Source organism: Melanostigma gelatinosum (genome assembly GCF_949748355.1).
Source record: "Melanostigma gelatinosum genome assembly, chromosome: 14".
Classification (NCBI taxonomy): domain Eukaryota; kingdom Metazoa; phylum Chordata; class Actinopteri; order Perciformes; family Zoarcidae; genus Melanostigma; species Melanostigma gelatinosum.
In genome coordinates, this window is record NC_136647.1 from 21,174,721 (window position 1) to 21,194,853 (window position 20,133).

The following is a 20,133-nucleotide window of genomic DNA, read 5'->3' on the forward strand; positions in this document are numbered from 1 at the left end:
TATTTAATATATGTTAATTAGTGAGCCTTAGAGGTACTAGTGGGTTTATAAGCCTGGTCTTCTAAAATGTACTTTTGCAGACAACAAAACAAAATGTTAATTACCTTTCAAGGGAAATATATTTTCTACCGGATTACGATGGTTTTCGAAGCTTCAGAAGGGGTAACATTGTTGGGCTTAAAACAACTAAGTACAGTTAGGTTTAGGCTACAAAACCACAACAACACTTTGGGTCACACACCGCTCTCGTGGTTGAAAGCCCTTTGTTCGTTGGACCCATCGAGCCCTGGTCCTGCCCACCAAAACAGGTCTTTCTTGATATTGAATGCCGACGTCACTAACTCTGACTGTTGCATAGTCACGTGGATGTTTTTAATTTGTGTCCACCACGAAAAAAAAAATCCTAATTACCTTTCCATTTCTTATTGTTATTGTCCTGAGCGACACCAAAAAACCAGACAACTCGTGCCCCTTTACAGGAAACCAATAGATTACAATTCGTATAATATCACGACCTGCCATGATACTGGGCTAGGTGGTACGGTGATGTATTGCTTTGTATTTAAAAGGTAAACACTGACACAAATTTCCAGTGTGTAGGATTTAGTGGCTTCGTGGTGATTTTTCAGATTGCAACCAACTGAATACCCACCCCTCCTTAGCGTGTAGGTCAGGGGTGCCCAATACGGAGGTAGTGCGGGTAGATCGCATGCCATTCAAAAAGAATTTGATTTCCGCATGGCATTTGCCACTTGATTTTCTAACACACGGGTCACCACGTATGTGCTACTGCAAAACTCCGGCGAGCTAATTAGGTAGCCTTCCAATTTATTTCTACTAAAGAAGCTAAAGCTGTAGCGCCATGATTTGGGAAACTTCCAAAACCTGGCGTCAGAACTGGAGACTCAGCGGAAGGCGTGTGCGTAACTTGACAGTGCGCGCTACACAGAGCAGATTGACAAGTGTCTGTCAGAGTTTGACAAACGCTTTCAAGACTTTGCTTTACTCGAGCCAGTTGCTGCACTTATGTGCTGCACATTTCGGGAAGATATTGAGGTTGATTCACTCACATCAAAAATGTCAACGCTGTTTCGCCTGAACTCGTCTGGAGTGGTGGATGAGATTCTGACACTGCAAGCTAACATTCAGCCGACGTCCAGGGCTCATGGACAGTTTACGCACAGAGGAAAAGTCCCCAAACATGAGGAAATGTGATACCTTTTTGACTGCATTATTCGGCTCTACTCATTTATGTGAGTCAGCCTTTTCCCACATAATGAATATTAAGTCCAAACACCGTTCCACCATGACTGATGATCATATGAAGTCTGCTTCATAGGCCTGCTGTCGACCTTGATGAGAGAGTGCAGTCGCTTTGCTGCTTGCTCTTGCCTCTGCTTGCCTCTGCTTGCATTTTCTTGCATTTTCTTGCTTCAATTTGCCAGATATATCACATATATCTTGCCAGATATATCACATATATCACTCTTCAACATTTGAGTGAAGACAAATCCAGAAAGTCGTCGAGCTATTTGGATTGTTGGCTACTGCTAACTAGCAGCTAAGCTAAAGCTAAGTAGCAGCAAGATGCCTCCCTTCTCCACGGATGACTACTACAAACTCCTACAGAAGATTGCAGTCTTGGAAACAAAAATCTACAGACTAGAAGTAAACGCGGAAGTAAATGGACTGTGTGGGAATGATACCACTCTACCATGGATTCAAAACACTGGCCAAATGCAAGCTAAGACACAGCTAACTAGCACAACCAGGCCTACCAAGAAACAGGAGGAGAGAGCAGATAATGAATCTTATGCGACTGGCTGGCCTGCACTAGCACACAGGCAGAACTCCTCCTCAACCCCTGCACCCAGACAGACAAAGCCAAGGACAGCTAAGGAAAGTAAAACCAGCAAAATACCTCCACAACAACCAAGCCTACAACTTCTAAACAGATTTGCTCCATTGTCGCAGGATCATAAATCTCCATCTGATGACCTGGATAAGCAGCTATCTCCTCAAAGCAGGGTAAGAACTGAGAGTAAATGTGAGAAAAGGCTGCAGGCAAAGCTAGTGACTGGGCCTGAGACTCTGATTGTTGGTGACTATGCTGTAAAAGATGTCAGAAAACTGTGCAGCAAGAACACCAAAATACTCTGCTTTCCGAAAGATATGGTCTCTGACATGAGAGACAAATTCCTGGACATCGTGGCTGACTATCCCACAGCGAAAAACATCATCGTGCATACAGGAAGCTGTGATATTGTGAAACAACAGTCTGAAGTTCTAAAGCGAGACTTTATTGATCTGTTAAACACAGTCAGCTCTGTCAAGGCTGAGGTGTTTATCAGTGGCCCTCTTCCACCAGTCAGAGGAGGAGATGAAGGATTCAGCAGGCTGTTTGCACTGAACAGATGGCTGTCAACTGCATGTACTGACCATTCAGTACATTTTATCAACAATTTCTACCTTTTCTGGGAGCGCAGACATCTCTTTGCAGCGCATGGAATTTGCCTGAACACGTCAGGGGTAAAACTGTTTACCTCTAACCTATTTTTCTCCCTGCGTCACCCGTCTGTCCCTACCGCCAAGGACAAGATACAAGAGGAGTCTAAACAAGAGATAACCACACAGCATCGCCATGGAGACCTTACGGGAAGGATGCCCCTGCCTAATGACAGTCAAAAGGAGGAGTCTCCAACCTCATCATCAGGGACCGCCTTTGCCTCCGATCTCCCACTTTCCCCACCCTTCCTAGATGAGGAGTCGTTACCTCCCTCCCCATCACCTACTTCCACCCCCCAAATTCCATCCAGGTCCCTTTCCTCTCTCACACTCTCCCCATCCTCCCCCCACCTGGAGTTCACTGACCACATGGAAAAGCTGGTCATTGCTGGGACCAAACACACTCCTCGCCACACTCCTCGACGGTTCCACAACCATCTTCTGTCTCCCCTACATGATAACGGAAATAATTGATATATTCTGGGTCCAGGCTACAAGGCTAATGACACCAATGACTCTCTCCAGGAAAAGTCGGGGCCCTGTATGCAGCTAGCCGCTTTAATTCCTGTCCTGCAAGTTTATAGAAAAAGAAAGGTGAGGCTGCGAAGAAACAATAGTAAACATGCAAACTTATCAAACTTAGCATACATTCCTCGTCAGCCTGTCCAAATAAATTGGGCAAAGAAAGCTTTAACCACATTAAACTTAGCTTCATTAAATGTCAGGTCTTTGTCAGGAAAAACATTTTTAATCAATGATTTTATTGTTAGGCACAAACTGGACATTTTGTTTTTAACTCAAGATAACAGTGCAGCTGTTCTTATTGAATCAACACCTCCCAACTTCAGTTTCATGAGCGAAACAAGAGCGCATAAGAAAGGAGGTGGAGTTGCTATTTTATTTAATGATTCTCTTCAATGCAAGCAGATGTCCTTTGGTCATTTTAGTTCTTTTGAATATGTGGCTCTGAATTCCACTCAAGCTTTATTCCTAAACATTTACAGACCGCCTAAATACTGTGCAACCTTCTTTGATGAGTTTACTGAACTGCTGTCTGTAATCTGTATTGATTTTGACTGTGTTGTTATTGTTGGTGATTTTAATATCCATGTTGATAATCCCCAGGACAGAGTCTATAGAACTATGTGGTGTCCTTGATAACTATGATCTGACTCAGCATGTGACAGGACCCACCCACAACAGGGGGTACACTCTGGACCTAATCATCACCAAAGGTGTAAACATTTCCAAGGTTGCTGTGACTGATGTTGCACTCTCTGATCATTTCTGTGTTTTCTTTGAGAGTGCAATCTCCTTGCACACAAATGTCCAAACCAAGGTTGTGACAAAGCGTTACATCTCTGAAAACACCAGTGAACTATTTATTCAGAAGTTCTCCTCCACACCAGCCCTCTCTTGCCTCTCAGTCAATGAGCTTGTAGATGGCTTCAATTTCAAAGTTAAAAATATTATTGATGCCATTGCACCCACTAAAGTGAAGGTTGTCTCGGGTAAGCAAAGATCTCCTTGGAGAAATGCTACGCTGGTCAAAATAGAGAAACGAGAGTGTCGGAAAGCTGAGCGCAGGTGGCGAAAAACTAATCTCCAGGTTCACTGTGACATCTCTAAAGAGAGACTTCGCAATTATAATTTGGAACTTAGAAATGCAAGGCAGTCATTCTTCTCTGACATCATAACCAAAAACAAGAACAATACACGCGCCTTATTTGCTACCGTCGACAGGCTAACAAACCCTCCAGTGTCGGTAGCTGCTGAGCTCCAATCCACCTGGGCATGCAATCAATTTGCCTCCTTTTTTACTGACAAAATTCAGAAAATTAGACAAGCAGTCAGTGCCTCCACACCAACCACAGGATATGTGTTGTCCCGATCTCTGAATAACATCCATTCAAATATCATGAAACAATTTCATTCAATCGACCGTAGAAGCCTAGAAGACATTATACAACATCTGAAGTCATCCTCCTGCTGCTTGGATATTCTACCAACACACTTTTCAAAAATATTTCAAACTGCATGACCACTGATCTCTTACATATTGTAAACACATCCCTTCTCTCAGGTGTCTTCCCACAAGCCTTAAAAACTGCAGTTATTAAACCGCTCCTAAAGAAGGCTAGTTTAGACTCCGCAACGATGAAAAATTATAGGCCAATATCAAACCTCCCATTTTTAAGTAAAATAATTGAAAAAGCGGTTTTCCAACAGTTGACCAACTTCTTGGCCGTAAATAACTGCTTTGATGTTTTCCAGTCAGGCTTTCGACAGCACCACAGTACTGAAACTGCTCTTGTTAAGGTTTTCAACAACATCCACTTAAACATAGACAATGGCAGAAGTTCAGTCTTAGTGTTACTGGATCTCAGTGCTGCATTCGACACGGTCGACCATGCCATACTCCTAGAAAGACTAAACATCTGGGTGGGACTCTCTGGCACAGCACTTAACTGGTTTGAATCCTACTTGAAGGACCGAGAATACTTTGTGTCTGTGGCTGATTACACATCAGAGTTGACTAAAATGACATGTGGTGTTCCCCAAGGTTCAATACTGGGGCCTCTTCTGTTCAACATGTACATGCTTCCACTAGCTCAGATTATGGAAAGCAACAAAGTGTGTTATCATAATTATGCAGACGACACACAAATCTACATAACTATGTCACCAGGGGACTATAATCCCATACAAGGGCTGGGTAACTGCATTGAACAAATCAACATCTGGATGTGCCAGAATTTTCTTCAATTAAACAAAGATAAAACAGAAGTAATTGTTTTTGATACCAAGGATGAACAATTGAAAATCACCGCTCAGCTTCAGTCACTGATGTTAAAACCCACAAACCAAGCCAGAAATCTAGGTGTAGTTATGGATTCAGACCTCAACCTGAACAGCCATATCAAGACAATTACAAAATCAGCCTACTATCACCTGAAGAATATATCAAGGATTAGAGGACTTATGTCTCAACAGGATTTGGAAAAACTTGTCCACGCATTTATCTTCAGCAGACTGGACTACTGTAACGGTGTGTTTACAGGTCTCTGTAAAAAGTCCGTCAGAAAGCTGCAGCTGATTCAGAACGCTGCAGCTCGAGTCCTCACTAAGACCAGGAGGGTGGATCATATCACCCCAGTTCTGATGTCTTTGCACTGGCTTCCTGTCCAACAAAGAATTGACTTTAAAATCCTACTGTTGGTTTACAAAGCACTGAATGATTTAGGGCCAAAATACATCTCTGATCTGCTGCTACCTTACGAACCATCCCGACCCCTCAGTTCGTCTGGGACCGGTCTACTATCTGTTCCCAGTGTCAGAACTAAACATGGAGAAGCAGCGTTCAGTTTTTCTGCTCCACATATCTGGAACAAAGTCCCAGAAAGCTGCAGGTCTGCTGAGACCCTCAGCTCATTTAAATCAAGATTGAAGACTTTTCTGTTTGCTGCTGCCTTTAATTGAACCACATTCAATTGATATATTAATCAATTTCCTGCATTTCTGCATTTTACTACTGTATTTTATTTCTTACACTGTTCTTAATTGCTGTTAAATCTCCTTTTCTTTTGCCTTATGTTTTGATGCTTTTAATGGTTTTAAAAGGACTGCACAATATATCTCCACTTCCTCCGGGGCCGAGTTCGTGCAAGGCGTACACTATAAAACGCAGATCGGCAGAGATCTTTTCCAGACGTGGTTTGTGTGCGAGAAATTGCAGAATTGCGGCAGTGTATGGTTGATTGCGTGCAGCGCAATGTCTCAGGGAGACATCGATTCAAATTTAGAAAGTGTACAATATGTCGCCATTTCCTCCGGGACCGAGTTCGTGCAAGGCGTACACTATAAAACGCAGATCGGCAGAGATCTTTTCCAGACGTGGTTTGTGTGCGAGTAATTGCAGAATTGCGGCAGTGTATGGTTGATTGCGTGCAGCGTAATGTCTCAGGGAGACATGAATTATTGTTTCAATGTATGTTTTAAATCTCCTTTACTTTTTACTACTGAATTTTATTTCTTACACTGTTTCTTTAATTATTTTTAAATCTCATTTTCTTTTGCCTTATGCTTTGATGCTTTTAATGGTTTTATGTGAAGCACTTTGAATTACCTTGTTGTTGAAATGTGCTATACAAATAAACTTGCCTTGCCTTGCCTTGCCTTGCTTGAGGCGGATACCAACAGGTACTGTCCGGACTGTGCAACTCTGGCCAATTCCATTCAGTGCAAGTCATCAGAGTAAGGTAATGACCAAAAATATACAGAATTGTATTGTGCCATAAGGGTTCATGCAGTTATGCAAGGTACCCCAACATATATTGTAAATATAAAGTATACTCAGTATATATATATATATATATATATATATATATATATATATATAGATATTCAGCATTTTTAATGTAGGTAGATCATTTTGACTTGGTCATTTTAAAAGTAGCTCGCAAGCCGAAAAAGTGTGGGCACCCCTGGTGTAGGGGAACCAACGGTTGCCTCCAGGTGCATTCGCATCACAAAATCTAAGATGCCCTGACCCCACCCTGTGATTTGCGAGTGGTAGAAAAAGGAAACAAAAAATGTTGACAGTGGATGTCCTCTAAAAATGTATTGGACAAAAACAATGAATAGCCTCATCTCAGCTTAAGCTAATGAATGCATTTTTGCACAGAACAAGGACTCTTTATTTTGTCACTCTGTTCTCACAGTGTGCTGTCAAGGCCAGTATGAAGAAGATGAATGATTACAGTCACCGATAACTCTCTCAACATTGATCTGGCATGTGAGTATTTCGTTAAGATAGACTCAAACCACTGCTCAGCTTATTTGTATGTGCAGAACATTTGGTGTCACCTGGCTGCATGTTTTCCTTTGAAGCCTCCCGGTGGTCCACATACTGCAGGTAGATTAAGTGAGAATCAGGCCTCACCATGTATATGATTCATGAGTTCTGATTGGTACCTGTTTCACCTGTACTGGAGTTCTGTGGCAGGCCCAGACATCCAAGACGGCAAATTGGTGTCATTCTGGCTTCGCTTTCTCCTCCTCTCTTGAGCTAGATGGATGCACAGTTATGTTTCTGGTTCTGTTAAGCCTTCAGTCTTTTCAAAAGTTATAGATCAAACATACACAACAGCACTCATGGGGATGCCAGCAGCTCTGGAATGAGGCCATGCAGTAGAATGCAAGCTAATTGTTGGAATGCTGTTAAGCATTCCAACTATTGTTCTTCGAATCTTTATTCAACTTCTATTTCTTCGTCCCACCTCTTCTTCTCCTTCATATTTTAAGCTACAGAAACCGTTCAACTATTAAAATGTTCAGCTCTTTCACCAGAGGGGTGCTATGACTTTTCATATTTCTAACCTTTAAACCTTTTGAATTATTAAGCTTTTTATTTTCAATGGGAACTTTCAAATCCTTCAACTTCCTCATACTTTCAGCTACAGACACCATTTCAACTTTACAATGTTGAGAAAACCCTGAAAAATTGTCGTAGAAAAATTACTGTGGAATCCCACAGATTTCCACATTTGACACAGAAGCCATTAATTGAGAGGAAAACCAACTTTCTGCTCCATAGAGACCAATGTTAAATTTTCCTTCAAAAACATCTTCCACAGAACACGGTACTCCATTGCTAGATCGCCAGTTAAGCCATATTTCTTATACTACAGACACAATTTTTACAAGATCTGTTTCTCAAGTCATCCTTCCTCTCAATTATTAATATTGGAGCAATAGGAGCTACGGTTATGGGAGTTTTGATGATTTGTTTGAGAGGTGTTTCCCTCTTTTATCTCCATGAAATGGCTTCAGGCACACAGGTGTTTGCGATTGAGCCAATTAGTGATGTTGATAAACACACAGACTCACAGACACACACGCACATATACTCCTCTCCCTCTATCTCTCTGTGTCTCTCATCCAGTCATTCTGGTCTTAGGGCTCTTTAGAGGTCTTTCCCCCCTTCTCCACCCCCCCCCCCCCCTCCCACACACACACATGCCATTTTAAAATAAAAGCCCCACAGAATGAATCCTAACTGAAATGCTTGTGATGAGCCTGTCATTTAATAACCGGTTTGTGTTTATCTAACATTATGATTCTGTCTCCTCTCCCCTTCTCCCCCACACCCCACACCCCATTTCAAAATAAAAGCCCCAGAGAGTGAATTCTAACTGAACTGCTTGTGATGAAGCCTGTCATTTAATGACCTCTGTTTATGTGTCAAACATTATGATTATGTCTCCTCTCCCCCTCCCTCCCCCACCCAGCCCCACCCTTTCAAAATAAAAGCCCCATGGATTAACTGTATGTAAACATTAAGCTCAAAATTAGGCTTTTTTGTTGAAATAATGAATGCTCTTACTAATACTGCGACAACTACTACTGCTGCTAATATTTCCAGTATTACTACTACTACTGCTGCTACTACTTCTACTACAACTTTTGCTGTTGCTACTATTACTCGTGCTATTACTGCTACCATCAATATTATTACTACCACTACTGCTATTACTACCACTACTACTATTACTTATACTACAACTGCTACTACTGCTATTCATGCTACTACCAGTACTAATACTACTACAGCTATTAGTACGACTGCTACTAGTACTACTACTACTGCTACTTCAAATACTGCCATTACTTTTACTACTACTACTACTACTACTACTTCTGTTATATTAAATACCACGACCACTACTACAGCTATTACTACTACTACTGATACGCGGCTACTACTTCTTCTAAATACTAATACTTCTTCTAAATACTAATACTTCCACTACTAATGATACTTCTACTACAACTACGACTTCTACTACTACTATTACAAATATCACTACTGCTATTACTACTACTTATTCGAATGCTACTAATACTTCTACTACTAATAATACTTCTACTTCAACTACAACTTCTACTACTATTACTACAAATATCACTACTTCTGAAATTAGTTTAAGCTACAGAAATTGTTCAAATATCAAAATGTTCAGCTCTTTCAGGAGAGGGGTGATTTGACTTTTCATATTTGTAATCTAAACTTTTTGAATTCAGGTTTTTGCAATTTTCTTTTTTAATGGGATCTCTATGGAGAATATTTTCAAATCCTCTTAAACTTCTTTAACTTTTAAATCCTTCAACTTCCTCATACTTTCAGCTACAGACACTATTTCAACTTTCAAATGTTGAGAAAACCCTGACCTATTGCCGCATAATTCAGCTTTCTGATATCTTTTAAACTTTTTGAACTGCAGCAATTTAACTTTTATGATTTTTCAGCCCTTTTCTGACTTTATTAATATAAGACATTAATATAAGAGCTTTACAAGTAATGAAAGCCAAGGACATGATGATTGACGAGGACATAATGACAGAGGGGCACTTACTGTAGCTGAATATTTCTTTCAGATTATTTATGAATGTTGGTCAAATTCTCTTGTTCATCGGCGAGATTGAAATGGACTTTGGCTGCAAACTAATAATACACATTTGAAATACAATTGCAAATTGAAGGCTAGGAGAGATGGTTGTCCTCCTCTCCTGAAGCTTTCATAGGAGTGCTTTAAAGCGTCTGAGTGTGTAACGCTATCCTTTTAATAAATACATGAGTGTTATAAAAGAATAAAGGTACTTTTGCAAAGGCCTGTGAAGAACATATAGAACTCCAGGTTTCGTGTTACTTGAAGATTACTGAGGCTTGACAGCTACTTGGAGGGTGAGATCTTTTCTACTTAGATCTTTTCAACTCAGAAATTCATTTTGAGTTTTACTTCCACATCCTCAGGCTGAAATGTCAGGTCAGCCACGCAGAGGCAGGCAATGCTGTGTTCAGAGTAGATCTTTCGTCAGAGATCATCCCAATGAACAGCATCTACTGGACTGTTAAATGTTAATTAAATACCCATGCACCAGACTTATTCACATGCGTCACATAAAACGAAGGTCCAGGCAGGTTTGCAGCATCTGTTCAAATTTGGCAGAAAACAGGAAGCCGTGGCGTCATTCTGAGCGGTTTGAGTCACAGGTGTGTGTGAGAGCAGAACGCCCTCTTTAAGTTGCAAACTGGAGATGAGTTGAGCTATTTGGAGGAAGGAGTTGTGCTCAGTGATTTGGAAGGATTTGCCTCTCCCACGAGCCTCCTATAAATGGGAAGAACATTAGTCTCGCATTTAACCAAAAGAACGACAAAACAGACTAAAAATACGAGCTTTACTTGGCAGCAGAGAAACACGGTGACACGATCGCAGACACCACGTCTTCTTTAAATACAAGAATTATTCAAATCGGCTGCTATAATGGGAAAGACGTGTTTGGCACAGTGCATGCATTTCTAGATTTGTTTTACACACACAAAAGAGCATTAACTTTAGTTTAGTATCTTTAAATACCTTCTTAAAATGGCATTTGCAAGTATGTATTGACTTTTCCATTCGCTAACACCTTTGGCCTTCAGTGGATGTATTGTACCTTTATCTCTGTATAACCCAGAGGGGGATTACTGTCTGAAGGCTCCCATGTCAAAATCTTCATTGAAACTGTTTATAGAGCTGCGACACTCAGTTTTAAGAGGGTATCTTCCTTAGTCTTTTCTTTTCTTCAGAAAACCGTAAAACACTGACTGGCTCTGGGAACATGAAGAGCGTTTCTGTTCACCACTAAGTGGTTGAATGAACGGAAGTGGCAACAGTTTTGTCTGAGACTGAATGGAAAAACACGAAGCGTCTACACACCCGGCTACCACCCTCAATCATTTATTTTATAGGACATAATGCATTCTGAATCATTTTTCATTCCAAAAACGATCACCATGATTTTTAATCTGTAATGGAATATCCCAACGTTATCTAGACTAACTTTACCCAACCCAACCTAACCTAACCTGACCTAACTTAACCTAACCTAACCGAACCTGACCTAACCTAACCTAACCTAACCAAACCTGACCTAACCTAACCTAACCAAACCTGACCTAACCTAACCTAACCTAACCTAACCAAACCTGACCTAACCTAACCTAACCTAACCTAACCTAACCTAACCTAACCAAACCTAACCTGACCTAACCTAACCTCATGTTACCGAACCGCATTTAGATATGAGGAGGCTGGTGGTCACAGCTTGCTGTTTGGCTCATTCTCCCCCATGCTTTAATGCTGAACAGTTGCGGCTGGTCAATAGAGGGCCATGGGGCATGGCCCCACCATGAGCCACACAAAAAAAATAAATAATAAATAAAAAAATAAAATAAAATTCATAAATTATACAAATTGTCAATATTTGTGTTTTTGAACTATGGAATGTACCCAGTAATGTGTGTAAAATATGATATCTGCGCAAAATATATGCTTTTCCTGCTCGTCCTCTCTGCCTGTGTGCTCTCTGCTCGTGCTCTCTGTCTGTGTGCACGACACTCTGAGAACGCGCAGCTGGGGGGCCTGATCGGTTTGGCCCAAAAGAGGCGGGTCTATGAAGCAGTTTAGCCAATTGCTGATTCAAGATATAAATGAGTGACATACAATTTAGCCAATCAGCGCCCTCAAATAGATTCAGCTTGGGGCCAGAACGATCAGGCCCCCCTCACTGCACGTTCTCGTCAGGAGAAGTCTACAGGCGCCCGCGCCAGCGCGAGCACTCCTCCTCCAAGACCCGTTTGAGAGGAGAACTTTGGCGGAGATTCTGCAGCCAAAGAGCTGATATCAGATCAGCCTGACCTCACAATCAGACAGCAGACTACATGCAAAGCTTCTGTACTAGCTGTACACCAGACAGGTTTGGCTAGCTGGATGACGTCATGCTAATCATTTATTTAGCTTTTTAAAACAACGGGGACGGATCCAGCACGGACAGTTACGGAGTGAGGGATGAGGAGGTAAGGAAACATGAGAACACCAGGGTAGGGAGTGAGGGATGAGGAGGTAAGGAAACATGAGAACACCAGGGTAGGGAGTGAGGGATGAGGAGGTAACAATCTTCTTACTTTTTTTTCTTCACAATCTTCTTACTTTTTTTTGAAAATACAGTGTATGTAACAAACAGAAATGCACACGTGCAAAACTGACACGTGCAAAACCAGTGTTGCCGACCCTTTTCCAATGAAAGCAGCTATTATTAGCTCCAAAAGTCACTAAAAGTCGCCAGATGACATCATTCACTCATTTGCATGTCGGTAAAGTCATCGGTTCGTCATTGTGTCGATTGCAGCAAGCGAGCGACTGCCTGAGGAGAGAGAGAGAGAGCGAGAGAGAGAGAGAGAGAGTGAGAGAGAGAGAGAGAGAGAGAGAGAGAGAGAGAGAGAGACCCCGCATTCATTGGGAATGAATTACAATGAATAATATATTTCCTGCTGTCTGATGGTCTGAAGTCGCTGGTCGGGTTTTAAAAATAAAGCTGCTAAGAGGGTGACCGAAAACTCACGAAATCTAGCAAGAATGTCGCCAAGTTGGCAACTATGTGCAAAACGGACATGAGGGGTACGAAGAGTGTCGTAGTTTGAAGCGTAGGACTGCTGACCAAGCTGCCTTGTTTGACAAGTTAGGGGTGAAAACGTGTTTCAACTACAGAGGTCAGAACTACTGGCCCACTTATTCCTGTTATCAAAATCATCCCTTTGATCAGTTGCTTTGTTTTCTCATATTTTGAGCACTTGTCAAGCCCTACTCCACTCATGGCCCCTTTAATGCTTTAGTTGGCTTTGACCTTTTGGCTTAGGTTCAGTATAAATAATGAATTGCTCATTCCAATTGTAATGCTTATTAAAAATAGTTTGCATTCCAACTAAAATATTCTAAAACTTCTTTTTTTTTTACCAAGAATTACATCATCGCCATGTTTTACTGTAGCAACAGATGCGTGTGAGCATTTATTTAGTGTGGCTTGATTTTAAGCTGGTATTTCACATGTTCAATCACAAAAGACTAAATATACTTGCAAACATCTCAATATACAGAAGAAATCACAAAGTTGTGCTTAATCAATATGCATCTGATTGTTTCTTTGCGCCATTTTGTTGTTGTTGATGTTAAATTTACTTATGGGATTCTTCAAGGATCCATCCTGGGTCTTTTCTATGTACATACATCTCCTTGAGTTATTTGTGATATATTTCCTGTTGCTGGACAGTCTAATTTCCTACAAAAGATGATTTTAGTACCATCCTTGTCTGTTCATAGCTAAGCATTAGCTGACCATCAATCGTGTCAAATACTGTCCCAATTTAGGACTGGAATGACACTTTCAGTATATGCATCAGTCTGCTTCTTTTGTATCTTGTGTGGTGACCTTGTTGGGATCTAAAGGAGCGTGTTTGGGTTATCAGCATTTAAGAAACTGAATTCTTGACATCAATAGAATTATTGATGTATGTAACAATTATTAATGATTATTAATAACAACGGGGCACCACCCTGCGAACAGGGACCAATAACCAAACGATAAAACTAATAATTAGTAGTCACTCATAATGTCAATAGTCTGCGTATGACTATACATTCAGTGACAGTGAAGGTTTTATGTTCGAGCACAGGCTACTACATACAGTCTTATCAAATACATATGCACAAGTAATCACAGACGACTGCTCCATAAAGTACAACAGAGTTTATTAAATGAAAATAATAAATGATCAAATCAATTAATATTGCAACCAACAAACGTTATCATACACTTTTATATGCCTAAACTAAAGAATGAATAAAATGGATGAGGGTGTATGTCTGTGTGTGTGTGTATGTGTGTGTGTGGGTCTGTGGGTGAAAAGGAAGAAGAGTCTTACAGCTACAGCTAGAGACTACAAAGATGACGGCGTCGAGTGACGCTGGCCAAAAGGGGAGGGGCCTTAAGAACTACAGCTAAAAACTACAAAGATGGCGGAGTCGAGTGACGCGGGCCAAACTGGCAGAATGGGACTGCTGTACGTAATCACGTGTGCCTGGGCAGCACGTGATGTGAGGCGCTCGTTTGAACGGAGTTTCCCCAGGGGTAGAGCTAGGAGCTGTGTGTGTGCGTGTTACGTGAGAGGAGGAAAGAGAAAGAGGAGCGAGAACTCGACGTGAATCACGCTTCGGCGTGCGATGTTGTAGGGAGCCTGAGTTTGCTGGTTCTATCATGCATACGTATACCGCTGTCGTCTTTGAACTGCCGGTAACTTATGCCGTGATAAGCCACGCACCTCAGCTCACTCACCGAGTCGAGTTAATGAAAAGAGAACTTCCACACGGAGTGGAAGACAATGAATGAAAATAATCCCAAATAAACAGTCACAGCAGTTAATACACGAATACAGCGGCGCTTCTCTGCGGCGTAATGATTGCGCAATATCTCAATATCACGCGACAGTAACTTAAACACACAAAAACACGGGAATATCAACATATAAATGAATGGCCTGAATTAAATTTACGTTAATTTAAGCTAAGCTATGCCCAGATGCCATGAATCTTACTTGTCGATGCTTCGTTGCAACGTTGAAGTGTTCGTGGCAAAGTGGTCCGTTCCCTCGGCAGAAAGGGGGGGGGGGCTGCTTGCAGCGCGGCTGGTAGCGGGCGCTGTGTGTCGCACGGCTTTTGCTGGTGCGGCTTCGGTCCGTCGTGGCGTGAGCTCGTCCTGGAGCGAAACGCAGACGTGAACTATCCTCGCTGCAGGGAGGACAGTTTAACTTCGGCTGAGACGACGTGGTCTGTAGGTCTCCCGGTAATCATCGGTCAGGAGAAGTCTAGACGTCTTCCTGCCGGAGTGTGCGCAAAAAGAAAAAGGAGCAAAAAGCACTGAACGGATCGCTGAAGCAGATTCGTTATCGCGGGCTGTTCCGTCCAGCGAAATGGCTTGTCAGGGTTTGATGAGGGGAGAAGGGCCGCTGCTTCCTCGTGTCCTCCGTCGTGCTGGAGGGGGGAGGAGAGGCCGATGTGTCTTCATGTGTCCAGGACGAAGGTCCAGGCGAAGAGAGCGTTGTGTGCTCCCTGTTCGACGGAGGTCGAAGGGAAAAAGCGTGGAGATGGGGGAAGGAGACAGTTTTATAGAACAGTGGCTGAACCACAGGGGGTCCCGGAGCCCCTTGGCTCTCGGCCAATGAGACTGCAGCGGTGCACCCAGGTGACTTCAGGAACCATAGTTTTTTGGGGGGGGAATTCACACCCGAGTGTGAAATTCCTTTGCTCTCCTCAAACTATAAATCAGGATGAAACCTTTGCTTGAAAAAGTGAAGGCCTGATTCTCTTTGTCCACAGCACCTATTGAAGCCATTTGGTCAGACCCCAAACACTTCACTACACTAAAGCTAACCCAGCATAATATATAGTTATATATACCTTTTATAAAGTATATACTATAATAATGAAGAATAAGTGGATGTGAAAGTTGATTGAGTGGATGGATGGGTCCAACAAACAGCCACATGTGAATGTTAAAACGAATCCAATATGTTTCCCTCCAAAAAATAATTGAGAATGCAGTTTAGCTGCAGGGGAACGCCATTTTTCGGAGACAGAGTAATACAATCACTCTTGATCTGCAGATGTGATATTTTCCATACCACGTGTCCACCATGTACATTTTAAGCTAGAACTATACCTTTTTTCCATCAACATTTTCTTCTTCTCTAGACATTTCTTCGATGATCAGTGGGTCCACCACTTTGGTCTCCCTGACTTTTCCTTATCAGAAGGTCCAAATTTCACTGATCTGATCTTAACATCCTACTAGATTGTCACCAGAGTTTTCATTCATGATCCAGGAGATGGTTCCGAATGACTTTTTCTCTTGCACTGGTCTGTTGCACACGCTTTAAATGAATCAGTGTGCTCCAGTCCCTTTGACAACATTTACATAATGAGAAGCTGGAACCAGTGGATGTTCAGTATTTTTGATTAAAGTTATGACTTAAAGCCATCAATCAATTATCAATTTGTTGCTGATTAGTTTTTTGTCCATGGACCAATGGATCCATTGAACAGTGTTTGTTTCAGCTGTATTCTCCACAGTTTCCCCCTCAAACTGGGGAGATACAAGTTACGGGGAGACTGAATTTCAATTTCAACAGTTTCATCATCACCACATATATAAACACAGTCTGTAGCTACGACCAACAGCTAACGATTACACCTGGCTCCTTAGTCACTAGGGAGGAACAAAAACCTGATGCGAGCTGAGTGTAAGTAGATCACAGAATAGCCATGAAAGCTGAATTTGAATCTACCATTTGCACTTCACACAGCTCTTTTATAGCACACTGCTCCGTGTGACAGTTAGCTGTGAGACATGGCTGCACTCCCATCACCGCGGCGGTCTGAATGGCTGTTTAGCATCAGGAAAAGGACCTTCGGCTGTATCTGTAGCCAGTGGGCAGGAGCTGACATGCTGGGACTTGACATGCCAATCTCTCCTGGCTGTTTCATGAGGAAGAAGAGCCAACACGAGTACTGAGGACTCGCAGGCCTGAAGGAGAGAGGAAGATCAAGGTGGCCCCAGAAAAAAGAGTGTGACAGAGAGTGAGAGAGGATATCTTGTATCTGGATGTTTGCCTCTAAATGCTGCTTTACATTAACATCTCTATCAGTCAGAAGAAAAAAGAAGAAAAAAAGATGAATAAGAATCCCTCTTATGTTCCTCACTTACAAAAGTAAAACCTTTGGAGCAGGAGAATGTTTTATGATCAATTCCCTGTTGTTTTTTCCCAAAACTTGATTCTCTTGTTAAGTTTCCTGTCTTTAGAATTAGCCTGCAAAACAACAAAGACTCTGCGTATAGTAACATGACACATCACCCACAGGAATAAATACTGTATAAACATATACACACATATATATAAACTTAAAAAATATACATTATTCAGGGAGATGTTACCCTGGTTTACCCAACAGGTCTTTCAGAAAAAAATACATTTTCATTTTATTAAATTAAAAACATAATTTTGTCAAGTCACTGAGAAGAAGTGTGAGGAATAGGAGATTTCCAACAAATTATTCAAATTTAACATGAATTCAATCAAAAGTCCCAATATATCTTCTGTGCTGTATCTTGAAGAGGAAAACAAATATCTGACGTTGCAAGATGACTAGCCTCTGTCACATGTGTCATCATTGGGCCAGCGTGTGGAAAATGTGTGGATGAAAACTAAATATACAAGCTGGGTACATTTGGACATGAATAAGAAACATGATGAGACGAACACTAGCAATGTGAAACAGCAGGACCTCGAATAACTTCGAATTGATTTATTTGTCATATTGCTGGAGGCGTTTACTGGAACCTCCTCCTCCTCCTGAAGGAGCAGCCCCGGGTCCTGAGACTTGGAGCTGGGGGAGAAGTGGCTCAGAGGCAGAGGGTGCTGAGTCAGTAGAATTTGAAACTGTCCTTGACTGAATTAATCACTGTATCAATAAAGATGAATCATGCTGTATTCAAGTTATTTATTACGAATTGTTTTAGTCGGCGTTCTATGATCACAGTGATCTTCCATGTTAATGCAACACACTGCTTCAGTCATACATAGTGGACATTCTTTCCAGATGGATTTGAATGTATGGGTAGCACATGGAAGTGATCCACATGATGATGCACACAGTCAGGCTCGAGGATTCCTCTCGTCTAAATGCGCAGGATGATACCGCAGCTCCGATACGGGCTTCACACTCCAACCCACCTTAAAACGGTTACCCTCCGGTGCTGCATTCAGGTCCTACGTGAAAAAACGCAATTATCCCTTTTCGACACAGAATTTAGAAACTTGCCGTTTTGTGCATAAATCCTGATTCCTCAGAACCAAACTAAATAATGTGTCACACATAAACACCTACAGCCAAGCAATAGTTGTATTACTATCTTAAACGAGCAAGGGGGATTTTCATTGGATGACCTCACATGGTATCCACCTGTTGGATTTTGCCAACTGTGGTTGAGATACTACGAAGTCATCGCTTCAAAATAAAGGGTGAACTCATTCATTGAAAAACTTGCCTCTTGTCCTTGTAAAATTCAGTTTCAGTCTTACTCAACCCTTGGGATAGTTACCATAACAGGTTTTATGTATGCTAATGATCATAACGTTTGCCTTCTATTTTATGATTTGTATTTTTTCCCGGCAGCATGCTGTAATAATAACAGCAATGTCTTTAATTATATAACACTTCTCAACACAAAGTACCTCAAATAACACATACAACATAACATAGAAACAGCAATAAAAGAGGAAAAGCACATAAAAGAGTAATCTTTTGCTTCTATTAAATCGATTAGCTAGTGTTTAAAAACGTGATATCATGATTTTATTTCCAATAATGCCAATTTAAATGCGTTAAGGGTGCAAAGGCCATTAATGAGAAAGCAAGCTGTCTTTCTAGCCGACATGAGCACACTAAGGTGGTGTCCTTTAATTTAACCATAAAATCTCCGAGTATGACCGTGTTCCCTGAACGCAACACTCCATCTGCGAAAGAGACAGCGCAGGTGACCAATCAGCGTCCGGACTTCCTCCCACGCCCATCAATGGAGCGAGTGCGGAGGCGGGGCCGCGGTTATCTAGGAGCTCGCGCTTGGTTTCACTGCGTCGTCTACTCTCGTCCCATTGGCGCAGGTGATCCGTCTCAGGATGCGAGAGGAGAGCGGAGGAGAGGGGAAGAGAGGGGAAAGCGCCGATGGAAAAGTGTCCAGGGCTCGGTTAACAAGAAAACAGGATACCGGCCCGCTTCAGTTCGTCCTGGGACACTCGGCGATGAGAGATTAACCGAAAGGGGCACTTTGAGATATGATGAGGTTTATTTCTGGCCGGCAATAGTACTATGATTTGGTATGTGGCCACTTTGATAGCAAGTGTATTCAGCACCCGAGGAACGGCCGCTCAAGGTGAGTCGAAGTGCAGTGTGTGTATCCAATGACGTTTATTGCTCAAGTTTTAACTTAGCTTTTTTTCTTTTAAAAAAACCAAAACGTTTTCCCGGTTCTCTGTTTGCTAACTTTGAATATGTCGCTTGCATGTTAAAAAATGTCACACTCTGCGCCATGAAGTTCATGCGTGTGTTCACCACCGCACCTGAGCGGAGCCCGGCCGGCGAATGATGAGGGAAAGGGGCCAGTTAACCGTGAAATGACTTGTAACACACGGAGGATAAGGAAGTCCATTGGTTAGACCTTTAAAAAAAAAGAAAAGAAGAAGACAACCTGTTTATTTCCACTGTAATACACCGCGGACATGCGTGTTAAACGGCACTACTGGGAGTTCTGAGGTTTGTGGCTCCGGGGTGATAGATTGCGGGCTGGTTGGGTTGACATGTCCCTCCCAACATGTGTGAGTTTGCTCTCCTGCAGCAGCAGCTCGGTTACACTGAGCAGCACACCGGCTTCAAATGCGAAGGCAAATGTGCTTGGCATGGCGCGCTGGTGTAGATGTCATACAAATGCTGTGAGTGGATGAGCCTCTTGGTATGGAGCCGTTCTTTGCTAAAGCAGAGTCTGAGCAGCTGTGTGTCCGTTAGAGGGAGCGCTCTCTGAGGCAGCACCGCATCGGGGTGGATGCCAGGCAGAGGCTGCTTCTCAGGCATGTCAACTTTGATCACATGTACGGTGACTTCATGTGAGCTTGAAACAGTTTACTTTATTTTATTTGAACAA

At 42.1% G+C, this 20,133-nt stretch overlaps 1 protein-coding gene across 1 annotated transcript in view; it reads left to right on the forward strand.

Moving 5' to 3' along the window:
* Positions 1–19,304: 19,304 nt before the first annotated feature.
* igsf9bb (immunoglobulin superfamily, member 9Bb) overlaps positions 19,305–20,133 on the forward strand; it is a gene marked incomplete at both ends in the record, with an annotated part of 121,076 nt that continues 120,247 nt past the window's right edge. Inside the window, one exon of the mRNA XM_079283559.1 lies at positions 19,305–19,368. Within this exon, the coding sequence (XP_079139685.1) occupies positions 19,305–19,368 (64 nt within the window). The remainder of the gene's footprint in view (positions 19,369–20,133) is intronic.